The following is a 19003-nucleotide window of genomic DNA, read 5'->3' on the forward strand; positions in this document are numbered from 1 at the left end:
CTGGCCAATATTAGAGACAAACTCAGAATTTCAGAAGGAAGGCCTTCATAAGACTTGCTTTTTACACTGGCAAATTCAGGCCAGATGATATCAGGAGGGTGACCGTCTGAGCAAAACACTTTCCATCTTGCTGCACAAACCTAGAACGTTAGCTTAAATTACTGAACTGATGAATGCTGAATCTAGCCTAGCTCGCTCCCCAGAAGCACTGCTTGTTGTTATGTTATCATTCTATGTTAACTTATACTCCACACCTCCGACACAGGATGTGACTGACCTGGCTGAACTGTGCAGCTGCTTTGGCTTAACCAGGCACCCGAGCCTATCCCGATGAGCCTCTCACTACCGAAGAGATTGTGCAGGTCATACAATGTCTACCTGGCGATTAGGTATCTGGTTTAGATGGGCTCACTACTACATTCTATAAGGAGTATGCTTCTCTATTAGCCCCACATCCTCTTACCATGTTTCAAGATTCTTTGATTACAGGCGTCCTGTGACTTTTCCTATGATAGGCTGTGATCATTATGCACCTCAAACCCGAAAACATGCCAACCTCTGTGATTCATATCGTCCTCTTTCCTTAATTAATGTTGGTAAAATAATTCATGCCAAAGTCCTTGCAAATAGACTACAGTCGCTTTTATCTATGAATGATCGTATGCCTGGATCAATCTGGTCAACATCCCACAATTTACATATGTTATTTGCGGTAATGCATCACCTTGACCTCCAATTTTCTGTGTAGCTGCTCTGCTTGACGCCACCAAGGCATTCGATTAATTGGAGTGGACGTACCTTTTTCCTCTCCTGACCTGACCCAGCTTCAGCCCCATTTTTATCAAACAAATATGCGTACTTTACACACTCCCTCATGCTCGGGTGCTAGTGATCGGCTTATTTCTTACCCCCTTCCAATACCCGGGGCATGCACCAAGGATGCCCATTGTGGCCGCTGCTGTTTGCCATCGGGATGGAACTACTCCCGGCAAGACTACGGCAACATAACACAAGCAGGGGTATTTGCTTTGTCAAAACAAGGCTTTGTAATTTCAATATACGCAGATGATATCACACTTTGCTCCTGTGATCCTGAAATAAACCTTGCTCCACTGGCGTGTGAAGTGATCCGCTTTGGTGGCTCCTCAGGCATACATATATATTGGGACAAATCCCTATTTTTCCCTCTCACCGAACACAACAATTTTCAACTGAATATGCACTGAAGTGGAAAGACAGCCCAGTTAAATATTTGGGAATATGACTCGGCCGTGATACAGAGGAATTGTGGAGTACGAACTGTGGCCAGGCTGTAAAATGGTTGGAGGAGAGAACAACTATTTGGTCCATATTGTCCCTATCACGAGCCGGCCAAATTGCAATAATGAAAATGATAGTCCTCCCTATAATCCATTACTTATGTGCCAATATTCCATTCACACCTCAATTTTTTAAGGGCCTACGATCCTGTATGATTACCTTAATATGGGCAGGTAAACAACCTAGAATATCATAGGAACTCCTCACCCTCCTGCTGACAAAAGACGGAATGGGTGCTCTGGATCTGACACTGTATGCTGACGGTGCACAAGCCCAGGGCCGGACTGGCTACCAAGCGTTTTGGCATGCTGCCGAGCTGGGGGCTGATGTCACTGCGGTGGGGGCTCATTTTGTTGATGGAGACCTGCATGTGCTTTGAAATAAATAAAGCAAAAAGAATTTTGTTCAGCACACGCAGGTCAACATCAACGAAATCAGCCCCCAGCTCAGCAGCATGCCAAAACGCCCGGTAGCCAGTCCGGCCCAGCCAAAGCCCAATGTCTGCACTTCTGTCTGTACCCAACACCATATCTGCTCCACGTAGCTGTTCAGGAGGACTGTGTCACCTCCTGCCCACTTAGCACAGCACTTTACCAATCTTATAAGAACCCAGGGAGGAAGATACATTCTGTGGAATGTCTTTGATGGGCATGAGAGGGCTTGAGGAAATGAGCGAAACTCACACTTCTATATGCCCGTCTATCCCACTGGCTAACAACCCTCCATTACCCTCACTCTAAGGTGAAGGAGCAATTAGCTCACACATAAATACAAGCTAAAACTGGTCTCAGATCAATATCCAGGTGGACAGTTCCTCATTGTTACAAGCTGTGGAGACCAGACCCTTTGCGTTACTCGATACTCTATTATACTACCAACTGTGGGCATCATGCTGTGCACTACCTGATCCATTCACTGCCCTACCTCCTGCTCTCCCAGCATTGGAGCATATTCTCACAGATTCCTGTCCACGTAAATTAATTATGTGCCTATATAATACTATGCATAGCTCGTCCCCAGTAACTGTCCCAAAATCTCTGGAGCAGTGGAAAGTGGATACCCTCCCTGCCCTCATAGACTCAAAGTGGCTAGAATTCCTGTCCGTGACCTATCACTTACAGCTAATTTATTTTATATGATTACATCGTTTATTTTATTTTATTTGTTTATTTGAAAAGTTTTGTATAGCGCAAACAAGACCCATGGGTATCAGAGCGCTTTACAGTGAGTGAGGCAGATGATATACAATCAAGCAAATTTAACATATACCATTTTCTACAATAGAACAATGTCTGGTTAAGTGCTGTCAAAAAGTATAGCTCAGTAGAACAGAATACACAGTTACCATGGTCTAACGTGGAGCTTCAAAACTAATAGACTCGTCTATGGTAGGTATTTGCTCATTAGAAAAGTTTTTAATTCCCTCTTGAAAGATTCTGTGTGTGTTATTTTTCTAATGTTTGGTGGGAGAGAGTTCCGGATTCTGGGTGCTGCTCCTGAGAAAGCTCTATCATAGGTTTTCTTCTTCCGGAAGATGGGTGGTTTCAGTACAAACTCCTTGGCACTTCTCGCTGGTCTGCTTCCTCCCGATAGTTTAATTTTCTGGGCCAGGTAGCTAGGTGTCCTGTAGTGAAGTGCTTTGTGGGTGATACATGCAATTTTTAGTTGAATTCTGGCTTTGTACGGTAACCAGTTTAATGCTTTCAAGTGTGGAAAGATATGGTCGAACTTTCTCGACCCGGGGATCATTCTTGCGGCTGCGTTGAGGCATGCTTTTAGTGGGGCTGTGGAGATTTTGGGTAAGCCGGCTAAAGTTGTGCAGCCATATTCAATCCTCGAGATTACCAAGGATTGGATTGCTAGTTTAAGATCCGCCTGAGAGATGTAAGATTTCATTTTTCTGATGTAGTTCAAATGGAAACGGGCACTTTTTGCCATTGCTTTGATGTGAGTTTTCATGTCAAGGTTCTCATTGAGTGTGATTCCAAGTGATTTCGCCGACTCAACTAGCGTTGGGGTGCAGTTGAGCGCTGTGATCATTTTTGACCATTCCTTAAACTCTGTGCGGTTTTTTAGCGGTTCTTTAGCGGTGAGATTAGCAGGAATTCTGTTTTCTGGGTGTTTAGCTTCAGATGATTGCTTGTTAACCATTGTAATGTTGATTGTAAGGCCTCGTTCATTATCTTGATGTCTTCCAGAGATGCAATTTTAGTGTATAGTTGTGTGTCATCCGCGTACATATGAAAGGCTATTTTTGAATTTCGAAGAATTTCCGTGAGCGGTTCCACATACAGGTTAAACAATGAGGGAGATAATGTAGATCCTTGGGGCACTCCAATCATGTTAGGACATGAAGTCGATAGTTTTTGGTTGATCAGGAATCTTTGCGTTCTATTTTTGAGGAAGGAATCAAACCATTTCAAGACAGTGCCCGATATTCCCATCCTGTCCCGGAGTCTGTTCAGCAATTTTTCATGGTTTACCGTGTCAAATGCAGAGGACAGGTCTAACAGGATGAGTAGACATGATCTTTTTTGGTCTAGGGCCTGTAGAGCATCGTCAACTATATGAAGGATTGCTGTTTATTATTATTATTATTATTAATTGGGTTTTATAAAGCGCAAACAACCCGGAGGCCTCGTAGCGCTGTGTACAGTCATACTATTAAAAAAGGAAGAAAATTAAATGAACAGATAAGTTTTCAAATCCTTCCGAAATTTTAGAAGGCTGGGTTCACTGCGAAGGAGAGTGGGCAGAGAGTTCCATTCCTTCGCGGCATTCCAAGAAAAGGAACGCCCACCCCATCTGGTGCGTCTGATCTTATTGACAGTAGCCAGGAAAGCAGTGCTAGATCGCAGTGATCTGTGAGGAAGGTAGGGTTTTGCCAGGGAGCAGATCATAGTAGGGGCAGTCTTCCACATGGCTTTGTGCATGATACACAGGGATTTAAACAACATTCTGGCTTTAATAGGAAGCCAGTGCAGTTTCCTCAGGGCCAAGGTCGCTGATTGCCGTTTGTTGAGGCCTAACAGGAGGCGGGCTGCGGCGTTTTTTGTCACCTGCAACTTTCTTATTGTGGAGGTGGGAGCCCCTAAATATAGGGAGTTCCCATAGTCCAAACGGGACAAAATGATGGCTTGCACCATTATTCTGCGAGCTTCGAAGGGGAGAAGTGGTAACACCTTTCTCAGCATACGCATGAGCCCAAAGCATATGGCGGACAGAGTAGTAGCTTGCTGCAAAAAGCTAAGGTTGGTGTCCAGCCAGATGCCTAGACTCTTTATATGGGACTTTGGTTGGGGCGTTGGGCCCATACATGGGGGCCAGTCCAACAAAGGACTGGGAATGGCTGAATTGCCTAACATCATAAGCTCTGTTTTCTCGCCATTTAATTTTAAGTGCGAGGTAGCCATCCACTGAGCCACTGCTACCAGACAGTTGCTTAGATTCGAAGAGGAAGAGTCCGACTGGTTCATAGATACGACTAATTGCGTATCATCGGCGTAGGTCACTATATCCAGGCCAAATGATTGCACTATATCAGCTAAAGGCTGCATATAAATATTAAAAAGAGTAGGGCTCAAAGCAGAGCCCTGGGGCACACCTTGATCCAAGGGCCAGATTTTAGAATGGGTAGTGCCCTCAACAACCTTAAAGGAGCGGTTCTCCAGAAAAGACTGGAGCCAGTGCATGGCCTTCCCAGAAATTCCCATTTGACCGAGGCGGTGAAGGAGAATACTGGTGTTAACAGTGTCAAAGGCGGCACTGAGATCGAGCAGCATAATTGCTGTAGTGCCGCCTTGATCCATTTGTTTCCTGGCCAACTCAGTTACTGCCAAGAGAGCCGCCTCAGTTCCCAATTTGGGACGAAAACCAGCTTGGGAGTCATGGAGAAGGTGATGATTCTCTAAGAATTGAGTGATGGACGTGTTAATGTGTTTTTCTAAGAGTTTACTGACCCACGGAAGCAGGGAGATAGGTCGGTAGTTGGCCATATTCTCCGGGTCCAGGGTAGGTTTTTTCAGTAAAGCCCTAACTTGTGCACATTTCCACGCAGTGGGTACTGAGCCTGTCGTAATAGAAGTATTCAAAATGTTAAGAATAACAGGTTTGATGGTGTTCTCAATTTTTACTAGCTGGCATGGAGGGGCAGGGTCCGTGGGAGAACCAGATTTAATTTTCAACATGATAGCCCCAAGTGAGTTCTCATCCAGCAGTGGGAACTCATCTAATTCTGGAGTCATGGTGTTGATTGAGGTGGTTCCCGTGTCCTGGGGTAGATTAGGTGGTTTAAAAGCGGAGGCGATTTTCTGTATTTTACTATGAAAGTATTCAGCTTGACTATCACAGCGAGCCTGAGCTTTACTGGGATCAGTGGGAGTAGGGGGGTATCAATCAGGAATTTGGCTATCCGAAAGATTTCTCTGGAAGAGTTGGAGGCATTTATAATTTTTTCTTCGAAGTATGAGGTTTTAGTGCATCTAATTTCAGTTTTGTATTTTTTGATGGCTTCAAGATGAATAGTTTTGTCCATATTACTACGGGAAATCCTCCAATTTCTTTCAAGTCTTCTACACACCCTTTTTAGTTCTTTAAGTTGGGGAGTATACCAAGGCGAGTCCTTAGATTTGGTCTTTTCTTTGAGGGCTTTGATAGGTGCAATAGAGTCCAAGGCTGTGCACAGCCAATTGATATAGTTCTCGTACTGCAATGCCGGGTCTGTCTCATTTTGAGGGGGGGCCAAGGAGAGCAAGTTGGCCCATTGATCTGGGGAGATTTTGGACCAGTCCCTCCCTTGTAGGGTAGTGCGGAGAGGGGGCTGTGGTGACATAGCTGGAGTCCACTGTATGGGTATTAAATAGTGGTCTGTCCAGGTAAGGGGCCGTGGGGTCCCTACTTCCAGTCTATGATCATTACTAAGTACCCCGTCAAGGAGATGGCCCTTTTCATGTGTGGGCTCGAAGCCTTTCTGAATGATCTGGAGCGCTGCCATACTGTCCAAAAATGCACTAGCCGTAGAGTTATTGGGGTCGTCTAAGTGGATATTTATATCTCCTAATATCGAGAAGTAGGGCCTACTAACCACTAAGTCGGCTATTTTAGATTGGAGTGAGTCAATAAATTCTCCCACTTGGTTAGGGGGACGATTTCCGTGCTGTGTCCTGTTCTGAAACCCGATTGGCATTCATCCAATAGGGAGAAATTGTCTATGTGTTTGCTAAGTTGTTTTTGTACACATTTCTCTATTAGCTTGGCCAGAATAGGGATGTTGGTCACAGGGCGAAAGTTATTCGGCTCAGCTGGGTTCGCCGTCGTTTTTTTGATAATAGGGACTACCTGACCGGTTTTTAGACAGTCCGGAAGAATCCCTTGTGAGAGAGAGGCGTTGATAATTTTTGTCCATATAGGAATCAAGATGTGGCTGATTTCTTTCGTGAATTTTGATGGGAGATGGTCATTATAATAGTTATTAGGTTTGGTGTGTACTAACATTTTGGTAATGTTAGTCTGGTCTAACAGCTTGAATGTATCCCAGTGTGCCTTGTTTTTCGTCTCGACCTCTTTAATTATTGCGTTGGTAGAGTTGGTATTGTTCGTTCTGGGTCTTTGGGAGTCAAGTATGTCCGCTGCTCTCCTAAGATCTTTTTCCAATGAATTGGCTTTGTTGGTGAAAAAATTTGAGAATTCATCGCAGCTTAGCTGTGTTTTTGTGACTTCTTGTGAGGATTTGGCACATTTGTTGGATTGTTGTTTTAAAATTTCAAAAAGTTTCCGTGGTCTGTTTTTGGCGAGGTCTAGTTCTGCTCTTATAAATTCTTTTTTAGTGTTGAGGATCTTCTTATTGTATTCTTTTCTGGTTTTTCTGAGAGTTTTCAGTTCGGGAGAGGATGGGTGTTGTCTCCATTTTCTCTCTGCTTGTCTCAATTTCCTTCTTTCCTCATTCAGTGTGTGGTTAAACCATGGGTTTTTGTCTTTCTCTGTGAATTTTTTCAGTTTTAGGGGCGTAGTGATATTCACTATATCCTTTATTGAATTAGTGTAGTGGTCTGTTAGGTCATTCACATTCTGCAAGTTGTTAGGTGGGTGCAGGTCCTTCTCGCATCTATCTTTTAGGAGTTCCAAGGTAGTTTCTCTTGAGTCCTGTATCCATTTTTTTATTTTGTTTGGTTGTGAGTGTGTATTCTTTTTCAATGTAGGAATCAGGAGGTTATGGCATGGTGATCCGACCAGTTGCAAGGTTCAATTGCTAGGATTGACGTGCTCTCTTTTTTTGAGATTATCCAATCCAACGTAGCTCCTTTCGAATGAGTTGGCAGTCTGCATGCTTGCACTAGGTTTAGCTCAGTTAAGAACTCTTTAATAGTGTTGACCTGGTTGTCATTATTTTCATTCCAATGCAGATTAAAATCTCCTAAGAATATATTATTTGCGTCGGTGTTAGTGTTTGACGTAATGATCTCCATTAGTTGTTCAATAAAAGAGATATTGTTACCTGGTTGGTGATAAATTACATGTAAGTTGCAACTTTTGTTGATAGCCGATCTTATATTTAGACCTAAGTATTCAAGGGATTTGAGTGGTTCCGATTGGATTTGGTTTACTTCTATGTTAGAGCGGTGTATGCAGGCTAAGCTGCCTCCTGTTTTTTTAGGTCTATCCAGTCTTACAATGTTATATGAAGGGGGCACTAGTAAGTCCATGACCGGCGATGATGATTCCGTTAGCCATGTTTCCTTGAGGATTGTTAAATCAATTTCCTTGTTAATGATGATGTCCGCTATGTCTGATGCATGTTTAGTAGCAGATCTACAGTTGATCAGAAGACCTTTTTTGGTGAATTCCCAATGTTGTTTGAGTTTAGGTTTTGAGATTCGGTGTTTATATGTATTTGTTGTAGGTTGTTAAAGTTGGGTTTCCTATCATTCTGTCTTGATGTTCTATTGGTATTGATCTGTACTGTTTTGATTACCTCCCCTATCCTGCCGTCCATTTCCTCATACTCCCGAAGTAATGATAGGGTTTCTTCTTCAGTTAAGTCATTGCGTTTCCTGTCAGGTCGATTACGCCTGTTTAATAATGGTGTCGCAGTCACCTTATTCTTTCTTTGTGCGTTATACATTAAATCTATGATGTGCTCAATTTTCTTGTGGGTGCTGTCTAGGGCTTCATGTAGTTTTTCCATCTCATGCAAAGATCTTGTCGTGACTTGTGCCATTTTGTCCATTTTTGTTTGAAGTTCTTTGATATCTCTCAGGGTCTGTGGATGTGTGTTGCGTTCGATCCCCTGTTTTATTCGAGATTGGTAATTTCTTTTCCTTTTTATTGGTCCTGATCTCTTAATCTGGGTCTTCTTCCTTTTGAAATTGGTTCGGTTAGCTGTTTGTCTATTATTTGAGTTGTTGGATGTGCTGTCCAAGCTTTGTGCAACTAATACTCTGCTTGGAATAGATGCATTTCTTGTCGTTCTCGAGTACCTTTGAGCTGGAGTAGCGGGGTACAGCTGTAGAGGAGACTTCAATGCCTTGCGTTTCGCTGTCTTCAGCGTTCATCCTTATCGTTGAAGTGTCTCTTTGATTTAGGCGGGGTGATGTTTCCACTCTTTGATTTCCTATGTTGTTTCCTGTTACGTCTACATTCCGATGTGTAGATATTTCTGATCTGTTATTGACCTCTTCGAACGACGAGTTTCCAAATACGCTAAACCCTACTACTTGTGTGGGCAGTAGTGGCTCTTGAGGTTCTATAACTGTTGTGATGACTGTGTTGGTAATTACCCCGTGGTCTGTATTGATATCTAATTGATTCAGGTGTTGTCCCTGACTTGATTTCTCTGTTTGCCTTTTTGACGTTGGGAATATGTTACCAAATTTTACAAGATCGATGTTAGAGGCTTGAATCAGAACTATTCCGGTCTTGTATAATGTTATGCAGAGGTCTGCTCTGCATCTTGGTGATGAGTTGGTCGTAATTTTTATGCCATGAGGTATTTTGTTGATTGTTTTTATGTTGAGTGTATTAACAATGGCAACGCGCCATCTAGCCGTTCTTCTTGTAAAGAATATCAAGTCGTTAATGATAATGCCATTAGCTGTGTTCACTGAGTGGTTAGTGGGGTCAGATATCAGTATGTCAGGGTTTTTCCTCAGTAGGTGATGTTTGAATTTTTTAGATGAATTCTTGGTCATTTTGGTAGGGTACTTTATTATGTAGGTGTTCATGCTTCCTGGCTCTAGGTAATCGTCCGTCATGATAGTTTATAAGCCGGGCGTGGAATTTTACATAAAAGTAGTTATATATTTATTAATCGTGTTGAAAGTTCCAGTAGTCTCCTTACTTGGTTAGCGACTAGTTTCTTTTTGTTGCCATAAAACATGTTTCAAGATGGCCGACGTTTTTGCAAGTCTGAGAACTATCTGTCTTCCTCTTTTTCTGGTGTTGTGCAGTCCTCTTTCCCTTGCCTTTTCATGGTGCTACTTGGGGGTCTTTAGTCATCCTTTTTTCTTTTCTCTTCCTTGATGCAACCATTTTGAGCTGCCAATCTACATACTTGAGACTATTTTCGTTTTGGATATCTTCAATCAAACCTGTATTTGCAGAGTTGGGATGTGTGCAGAATTAGAACTGCTTGTACATCATTGATGGGTGAGTTAGAATAAAGTTAAAAATCAAATAAGGTAAAATTCAGGCGTCTGGGGCTCAGCTCTTAGTTGTCTCCAATTCTGGCGATTTTGATGTGTATTACTTGCTGATTGCCGCGATGGTTAGGACTTACTGTTACTTCACCAAGGGGGAAGGCTACTAAATTCGATCATTCTGCTGGATGTCCTCGGCGGCTGCCATTTTAAGGTCAGGCACGCCGAGGCTGAGCTTCTTCCGATTGTTATTTCCCTTCCTCTGTGACAAATCTTGTTTTTCTGATTCGCGGTGGCAAAAACGGGTGTTCAGTTACATACCCGAACTCATTGGGCTATTTTCCTTCAGCCCGTACTGGATTTTCCAATGCCGGTCATTGAGATTGCTTGCTCGCTGCCTCCTTAATAGGATCTGGGTGCAGTGTGCATTTGCTTGGAGGATCGGGCGCCTGGGGACATCGTTATTGATATTCCCGTCTTTCTTCCTCCAGAGGGTTCTCCGCTCCTTTGCAGCCCAAACTCTTAGCCAGTGGGGATATTCTTCCGGTATGGATCTTGTGATGACTCTGGTGTCAGCAGCCCCGATGCTTACAGTCTGTTCTCCGGTTTGCTTGCCGTCTCCTTTCTTCTCTTCTCACTAGGCAATATTCAGCTCGTTGTCAGCTATTTGCTCCAGCAAAATAGATGTGTGCTCGGCTAGATGGCGAGAGTTATTACGAGGATTTAACCTGTTTGGTTATCCTGAACCCCGGAGCTCTTGGAGAGGGCTCCTACTCGGCGGTCATCTTCAATTCCAATGAATGAATCGAATTTATCGCACCCTTTCACAGCTGTTCCAAATGGGCTTGGTTCCTGATTCATACTGCCTACGATGTGGGGCCCCACAGGCTTAATTTCTCCATCTGGCCTGGCAGTGCCTAGAGGTTGCATCCTTCTGAGGGGACTTGTGCATGAAATTCAAATGATCACAAGACAGGGGATATCGTACTTGCCCCTTGTGGCGTCTCTTGGGCTATGTTAAGGACACTCCACCTACATACCCTCACATCACCGCCATGTTGCTCCTACTGGCTAAATGCAGAGTGCCCATGCACTGGAGCAGATGCCACGCTCCCACAAGGCATGGCTGCATGATGTCACCTATTGCCAAGAGCATCTATACACCTTTTGGGAACTCATGCCCCACAGATTCTGACCCAAAGCCACATGGAAATCTCTTAGCCAGCAGGACTCTGACTCACCTATATCAGTGTCAATGCCTTAGATGCCATACCTATTGCACCTCGACCATTGCCCTTGTAGATCAGGGACTATGGGTATTTCAAAGATGATGGAAGACCCCTCTCTGAAGCCCAACGGGAGAAAATATATAACTTGGCGGCATATTATCAAGCAACCTCTCTAAAATTATCGCTGCTTTAGCAGCATGAAACTTCTGCTCAAACCGCGATAATGGGCTTGATAATATGCTGTAAAGAATTCCAATAGAAGCCCATGTTAACACCAGAACATGGGCTTCTATTGGAATTCTCAAGGGCATATTATCAAGCCCCTTATCGCCGTTTTATCGGCAGTTTCCTGCCGCTAAAGCAGCGATAATTTTAACGCGGTTGCTTCATAATATGCCCCTTGGTACTGTAGAGGCATGCTCCAACTGAAGTCACGCAAAGCTGAGCCAAATTGATTTTGAAGGTGAAGGAGACGGAAGCATATTATCAAGACATGCGATAAAAATATCGCCATTTTAGTGGCAGAATACTGCCGCTAAAACGACGATAATGGGCTTGATATTATGCTCTATGGAATTCGCATTGAAGCCCATGTTAAATGTGAAGGACATCTAACATGGGCTTCAATTGGAATTCCATAGAGCACATTATCAAGCCCATTATTGCCTGTCTTGACAATATGCCCCTCAGTTTTTCCGGGGAACCGCAAGAAGACATTAATGTCGATGTCGAACATTGGTGATTTTTCACCTTATTTCATTTCTGGCTGATAATCATTGTTAATTGCTCGCCCGACGGCTATATCATACTGAAATAAATACAAGGAACACCTTAATAATCATCACGATTTTTCGTGACAATAGATCCTGTGACTTCAATTGGAGCTTGCATTTACAGTCCAAATTATATATTTTCTCCCCTTGGAACTCAGAGACGGATCTTCCATCATCTTTGAAATGCCCATTGTCCTGAAGAGGGTCTCATTGATTTGAAGTGACGGAGTCCGAAATGTCAACGAACTGTCCAATTTCCTCTAAAGTCATTGCTAAATACATTACTTACAGCCTAGTACTGCGTGCTGGACAGGCCAAAGTGTTATATTTAGGATCTGGACATCTGATACATTGTTACATGATCCTAAAGTTGTATACAATTTAACAATAACCGTTCTAAAAGTATTTTGAGATTCATTTGTGTGAACCTCTGTTTTCAATATATAAAAATTCACTTTTTTAATATAAAAAAAATGTATACACACACCTGCTTTAGTGTTTTCTTTGTTCTGGTTAAAATAATTTAGTTTTCTTGAATTGATTGCTAAATAACTTTCAATTAAGTTTTAATGTCTAAGCATGTCATATTGAATTGTACAAAAATATTCATATACATGTTTAAATAAATCCCTTGCAGGCAATCTTACCTAGTATATTACATTGACCCAAGCTCTTAAGGGAATATTGGTTACCCCTTCTCCTCTAAAAAACTTGCAGATCAAGGAGCGTGAACTGAACTATCTGTAATCTCCATTTGCCCCGTGGCTAAGGGACCTTGCCTTGTAATCCTCAGCCGTGTTGGTGGCACCTTGCTGTATTATTAAACTTGCATTGCCAGCACAGGTGGTTTCTAATGGATCATGTATACTTGGTAATGACATTCTGTATTTACCTTTGAGCGCCCCCCTATGTATTTTGTTTTTCTTTTTGTCATAATTGAGAACATTTTATTGTTCTTCCTGTTTGTTCAGAGAAATGCCAATAAAAAAAGTCTGAAGAGTTCTGAAGGCACAACATCTTCAACGTATTTATTTATTCGACAGCCTGTCCGCATAAATGTAGGCAATGGACTATCTTTCGACTAAAACCTCAGCTCGTAGAAGACATTAAGGGGAAATCACTTTTTACTTTATCCTCAGGCAGGACTTCACACAAACTACCTGTATATTTGTGCAAAGCGTTTGGACTTAATTTTGCATACCCTTCCTTCAAAGCATTCCGAGATGCCATCCATCTTTCACTGGTGATGTGTCTGGTTTCACAGACCCATTCAGCATCAACTGGCCACAGCCCTCCCAGCTAACTTTCTTCATGAACAACAGTTAAGCGTTTGGCATTTACAGCTCTAACAAATACCTACACTAGGGCATGTGAATTTGGTCACCAGATTCCTGTATGTGTGAAATTACTATTGAGTTGGATAAGCAGCTCTAGAACGCATGGCATTGCCTGAGGGACATCATGTGCTGAACTGCACATCACATACAGAGGATGGTGTCAGGCAGTGGATGGTGATGGTTGTATGTACTTGAGCCAAATTAGGATGTGTCTCCTAAGTTTCTTGAACCGGGCACTCTCCAGGTCTCCCTGGGGCCACAGACAATCTAGCTGATATTCTGACATCCAAGTAAGCAGGACAATCCCTGTCTAGTGGTGATGTGTGGTTACATTGACAAGTGCGGAGAATCACGCCGCGCGCACTTAGGACCCGGCCTCTCCGGACCCCGCCCGCCCCTGGTCTCTGGTGGTTGGTCGGGCGGACGGCCCAATTGGCGTCCGGCCGACCCATTCCCGGTCCGGCGATATCGCGTGACCTGGGGGTCAGGGGGTGGAGACTCTGGGCCTATTTAGGGTCAACTCCCAGTGACTGGGGTCTCTGTTCCCGCTATCACTCCTGGATACCTGACTGCTCACGCCGGCACCTGGCCATTCACGTGTTCCTGGCCGGCTTTCCGAAACTCTAGAAGCAGAAGGATCGAGCATCATTCGTGTAGCCAGGTAAGGGGTCGAGTGCCTCGGGGGGCCTCATGGGCAGCCGTGAGTCACGGTGGGTGCTAAGAAGGGATAGGAGTGTCGCTGCCTTACGGGGCTTACGGCTGTGTGCGGGGATCCTCGTGGTACGGGCTCCTGTCGGGCGGCGTGAACGGTGCTTAGGTGTGCGGGAGCAGGGAACTCGGGGCGCGGTAGGTGCTATAGCAAGGCAGTGCGAAGCGCGATATAGATAGCATGGCGCCAAAAAAGGGAGGACAAAAGCGAAAAGATTCTGAGCCTGAATTGGCACAGATTATGAAATTACTGCTGAAGTTGAGCAAGGAGGCTCCCGATAGCGGGGATGAGAGTGATTCTTTCCTGGGAGAGCAGCCCGAGGTAGTAGAGCTGCCGCGCAGGGGGGTGCCACCGAAGGCCGCTTGTCCGCCATTAAAGAAGAAAGCCAAGGCACAGCCTAAAAGAAAAGGGGGAGCCAGGCAGGAGAAGAGTAGGCCTAGCCCTGCCAGGGGGAAACGGGACGAGGGATCAGTAGGTCCCGTCCCCTCGCCTCCGTTAGATGCAGAGCAGGTTTACCCTTCTGATCCCATCCCGAATGTGCCCGCGCCAGTAGACCCAGTGGGTTCAGTTTTGTCTGAGATTAGGGAGGCGCTGAAGGCGTTGGCCCCGGGAGGCGCGGTACCAATGGTTACGGTCCCTCCGGCCCCACTCCCACCGCAGCCGGTGGCCGCAGTGGCAGCCGCGGGTGATGCGTTAGATAGCTTGCTGGCGTCAGTTTCCACATGAATGGGCCAATTATCAGCTCTGGAAAAAGTATTAGAGAGAGTGAGCGCTGGAGCGGCGGCACCATGGGTGCCCCCGCGGGCCACAGAACAGGGCGCGTTGCAGGACATTCAGAGGCAGTTGGCGCTCTTAGTCGAGTCGCGCAAGGCGTTGCCCAGTGTAGAGATCGGAGCCCACCCCCCGCGACAGCGATAGCTGTAACATCTACAGGAGGTAAGCCTGGTGACGCTACAGCAAGGAGCAGCGAGGTGGGGGCTAGTCAGGGGAACGTGTTGTCTCAGTCAGGGATGTTAGCTACGCATGTGAGTATGGAAATGCGAGAGAAGATTTGGAAGGGTGCCTACGTAGATATATTCTCCCTTATCAGGCCGAAGAGAAGAGAGGAGGATTACAAGGACAGGGAGGGGAAAGAGCACTCCTTCCGAGATCGGAGACCTAGGATTGAGGAAACAATAACCAATTGGTTGTTCGGCTTTCACGTGTATGTGACAGTGTTGTTGGAAAAAAGGCCAAAGTTGGCGATTCCGCTGGTGTTTTATACCAATAAGATCATGAAGGCCCACTCCACTCATGGGGGTTCAGCTTGGCTGACCTTTGATAGGGAGTTTCGCTGGGCGAAGGAAGAAAACCCCTCCATTTGTTGGGATCAGGTTGAGGTCAATGCCTGGTTAGAGAGCGTGAGCAATAGGGAACACCCAGCTAGGCAGCCTTTTCGGACTTCCCAGGGAGGGCCGGGCGAGAAGAAAGGTACATGCTGGGCATTCAATGGAAAAGGGTGCACATGGCCCCCCGGGCAGTGCAAGTTTAAGCACGCATGCGCCTACTGCGGTCACCCGTCCCATCCCGAATCCAAGTGCAACAAGAAAAACAAAGAACGGGGGGGTACAGCCCCTAAGGATATCAAGCCTCCCCAAGTCTAAACTGCCTACTCCAGTGGATATTGAGAAGATGATTTTTTGGTTGAACAGGTACCCAGACAAGGCAGCTGCTAGGATGTTGTTCGAGGGTTTTTCCAAGGGATTTCGTATCCCAGCGTCTCATGTCCCCCCTATTAATCAGTGTAGGAACCAAGTTTCAGCGAGAATCCATTCCTCAGTAGTGGCCACGAAGGTGGAAAAAGAGCGGGCCTTAGGCCGAGTAGCAGGCCCTTTCCCGGCTCCTCCCTGGGAGAACTATGTGTGCTCTCCTCTGGGAGTAGTGCCCAAGAAGGAGCCAGGACAATTCAGGATGATTCACAACCTATCTGCACCGAAGGGTGCATCGGTAAACGATGCCATCGACCCAGCAGTATGCTCAGTGACGTATTCGTCCTTTGATGCCGCGGTTCAGAAAGTGAGGGAGCTTGGCCGGGGGGCGTTGCTAGCGAAAACCGATATTGAGTCAGCATTCCGCTTGTTGCCGGTGCACCCCGAGGATTACCATTTGCTAGGCTTTCAGGTCCAACAGCAATTTTATTACGACAGATGTATGCCTATGGGTTGTGCGGTCTCCTGCAAGTACTTTGAGACCTTTAGCTCCATGCTGCAATGGGTGTTTTCGCAAAAGTCAGGATGTACAGGTGTGGTGCATTACTTGGACGACTTCATGGTGATGGGCCCTGCGTCTTCAGATGCCTGCGCTTTGGCCCTGAGTCAGCTGGTGGCTATGTTGAAGGAATTTGGAGTGCCGCTGGCACCGAGCAAGACAGTCAGCCCTGACACATGCATGTCCTTCTTGGGCATCGAAATTGACACGGTAGCGGGAGAATGTAGATTGCCAATGGATAAAGTAAGAGCCTTTTCCCTAGCCATTGAGGTAGCCTTGGCGTGTCCGAAGGTGACGTTGCATCAGTTACAAGTTCTGGTGGGTCAGCTAAATTTTAATTTGCGCATCATTCCCATGGGGCGCCCTTTCTCGAGGTCTATAGCCAGAGCGATGGTTGGTCTTACCCAGAAGCACCATCGGGTGCGATTAAAAGCAGGGGTTAAGGAGGACCTCAAGGTGTGGCGGGACTTCCTGACAGATTTCAACGGGTGGGTAGTTTGGCCCGCGCCGCCGGTGTCCAGTGTTGAACTAGGCCTATACACCGACTCAGCCGGGAGCGTTGGTTTTGGGGTGATCTTGGGCCCTTCCTGGTGCGGGCGGTCTGGCCAGCGGAGTGGCACTTAGCAGGCTTGACAAAGAATTTAGCTTTCTTAGAGCTTTTTCCCATTTTGGTGGCTGTTACGGTCTGGTCGGAGCGCTGCAGGGACAGGGCAATGACCTTCTGGTCGGATAACATGGCGGTGGTTCAGGTTATCAATCGGCAAGGGGCGACTTGCCCACATGTGCTGAGGTTGCTGAAGCTGTTGGTGTTGGCATGCTTGAAATTGAATTTGACTTTTAAGGCTGCGCATATACCTGGTGTTGATAACCATGCTGCTGACGCTTTGTCTTTTTCCAAGTTGCAGGATTTCCGGAGGTTCCACCCGCAGGCGGAAGAGCGCATGACGACGTTCCCTACGTCACTGTGGAAAATTGGAGCCCCGCTTTAGCGGGGCTGGTAGGTGCCGCTCTGAGTGATCGCACCAAACGTGCCTATCAGTCACTGTTTAAAGTGTATAAATCATTTGTGGAGCAGATAGGAGATGCGAGGATCTTTTCTACCGAAACTATGTACGCCTTTTTACAGGTTCTGCGAGATCAGGGCAAAACAGTGTCCTATGCTAGGGCCTCCCTGGCAGCGATAGGCTTCTTTGCTAAACTGGCGGGGGAACGGGACCCTGGGGCTTCATTCTTGATCAGGAAGGCCTTAGCAGGATGGGCCCGATTAGACGGGCCATGGCGGGACTGTCGTAGGCCTTTGGATCTCCCAACCTTGATTGACATTTTGGGGGTTCTGCCTGTTATTTGCCAGTCACCGTTCGAGGGAATCATGCTGGGGGCGGCCTTCTGCCTGGCCTTCTATGGGGCCTTTCGCCTGGGTGAGATAGTTGGGTCCTCCAGGGTAGACCATGGGGGGGGCTTGCAGTTCAAGGATATCTCCATTTCCCCGGGGGGCTTAGTAGTGCGGTTGGGACGGTCCAAGACGGACCAAACAGGAAAGGCGGTCGCCATCCATTTGCTGCCAGCCCCGGGGATAGCTGCCTGCCCCGTATCCCGCATGCAGGCGTACCTGGCCGGACGCCCAGCAGGGGGGGTCGGCTCTTTTCGTCCATGAAAATGGGGATTGCCTGTCCCAATATCAGTTTAAGGCAGTATTTGGATTGGCCCTGGGGAACCTGGGCCTGGGAGCAGTGGGCTATTCTTCTCATTCCTTTAGGATTGGCGCCGCAACTTTGGCGGCAGGGGCCGTTCTCGCCCCCAACATGGTGAAAAGCGTAGGTCGCTGGACCTCTGACTGCTATAAGCGATATGTAAGGCCTGAATTGTTGTAAAACATATGTGTGCAGTGTCTAACGGCTTCATCTCTCTCCTTTCTGATTAGTATGCCCGCTTCCGTGGTATGGGTGCTCGGGCACTCTTTCGTGGGTCGCGCGGCGGTGCGCTTGCAGCGAAGAGAGGTGGTGAAACCGGCCGCATTGGGCGAGACCAAATTCATATGGCATGGCGTTGGAGGGATGCGTATCCGACACTTGAGGCGGATCGTCGAGGAGCTCAGGGCACGAGAGCACAAATCGACGGATTGGATTATTTTGCATTTGGGAGGCAATGACATGGTCGACAGAAGGCACTTGGCTGTCAAGGAGGCCCTACTAGCAGAGTTTGCCTGGCTGGGACATGAGTTCCCATCAACGAAAATAGTCTGGTCTGGCATGATATCACGCAGGGCATGGGGCCCAGGAGTGCGTCCTAGATCTTTGAACATCTCGGTGAGGCGATTGAACGGCGAACTAGCAAGGTTGTACTCAGTGAAGGGCCGCTTGCGCTACCTCCAGCACCGGATGATTTCCGGAGAAGTGATGTACCACCAGGATGGGGTACATTTGTCGGACTTTGGAACGGATACTTTTATCCGAGAACTTTGGTCATTTATTCTGAACGCAGGTGGGGAGGGTGTCAGACCTGTGGGCCTTGGCCACCCTTGTGGCGGAGAAGAGACCTGCGATCAGTAACTAGTGGCTAAACGAAATGGATGGGAGCCCGCTTGCCGGGCTCCATAGGCCAGCTCTGAGGGGGGATATGGCAAGCTCTCCACTGGGAGGAAGTGACCACCTGCTAGTGAGGCTAGGGCGACAGATTTCGAGCCTCCCAGGTGACCCTGGGCAGCCTGGTGGTTGAGAGGTGGGCCCCGGTAATGGCGGACAAGGATCAAAGGGCG

The 19003-nt window shown here is 46.5% G+C and overlaps 1 protein-coding gene across 1 annotated transcript; it reads left to right on the forward strand.

Moving 5' to 3' along the window:
* The first annotated feature begins 15717 nt into the window (after positions 1-15717).
* On the forward strand, positions 15718-16872 carry LOC147705838 (uncharacterized). Its single transcript, XM_086929567.1, has one exon. It carries the CDS (start codon positions 15718-15720, stop codon positions 16870-16872), a length of 1155 nt encoding a protein of 384 aa, XP_086785693.1.
* The last annotated feature ends 2131 nt before the right edge of the window (positions 16873-19003 follow it).

This window comes from Lissotriton vulgaris, chromosome 7 (genome assembly GCF_964263255.1).
Source record: "Lissotriton vulgaris chromosome 7, aLisVul1.2, whole genome shotgun sequence".
NCBI lineage: Eukaryota > Metazoa > Chordata > Amphibia > Caudata > Salamandridae > Lissotriton > Lissotriton vulgaris.

Coding starts and splice junctions, on each gene's coding strand:
- LOC147705838 (XM_086929567.1), top strand. CDS start 15,718: ATGTTGTTCGAGGGTTTTTCCAAGGGATTTCGTATCCCAGCGTCTCAT.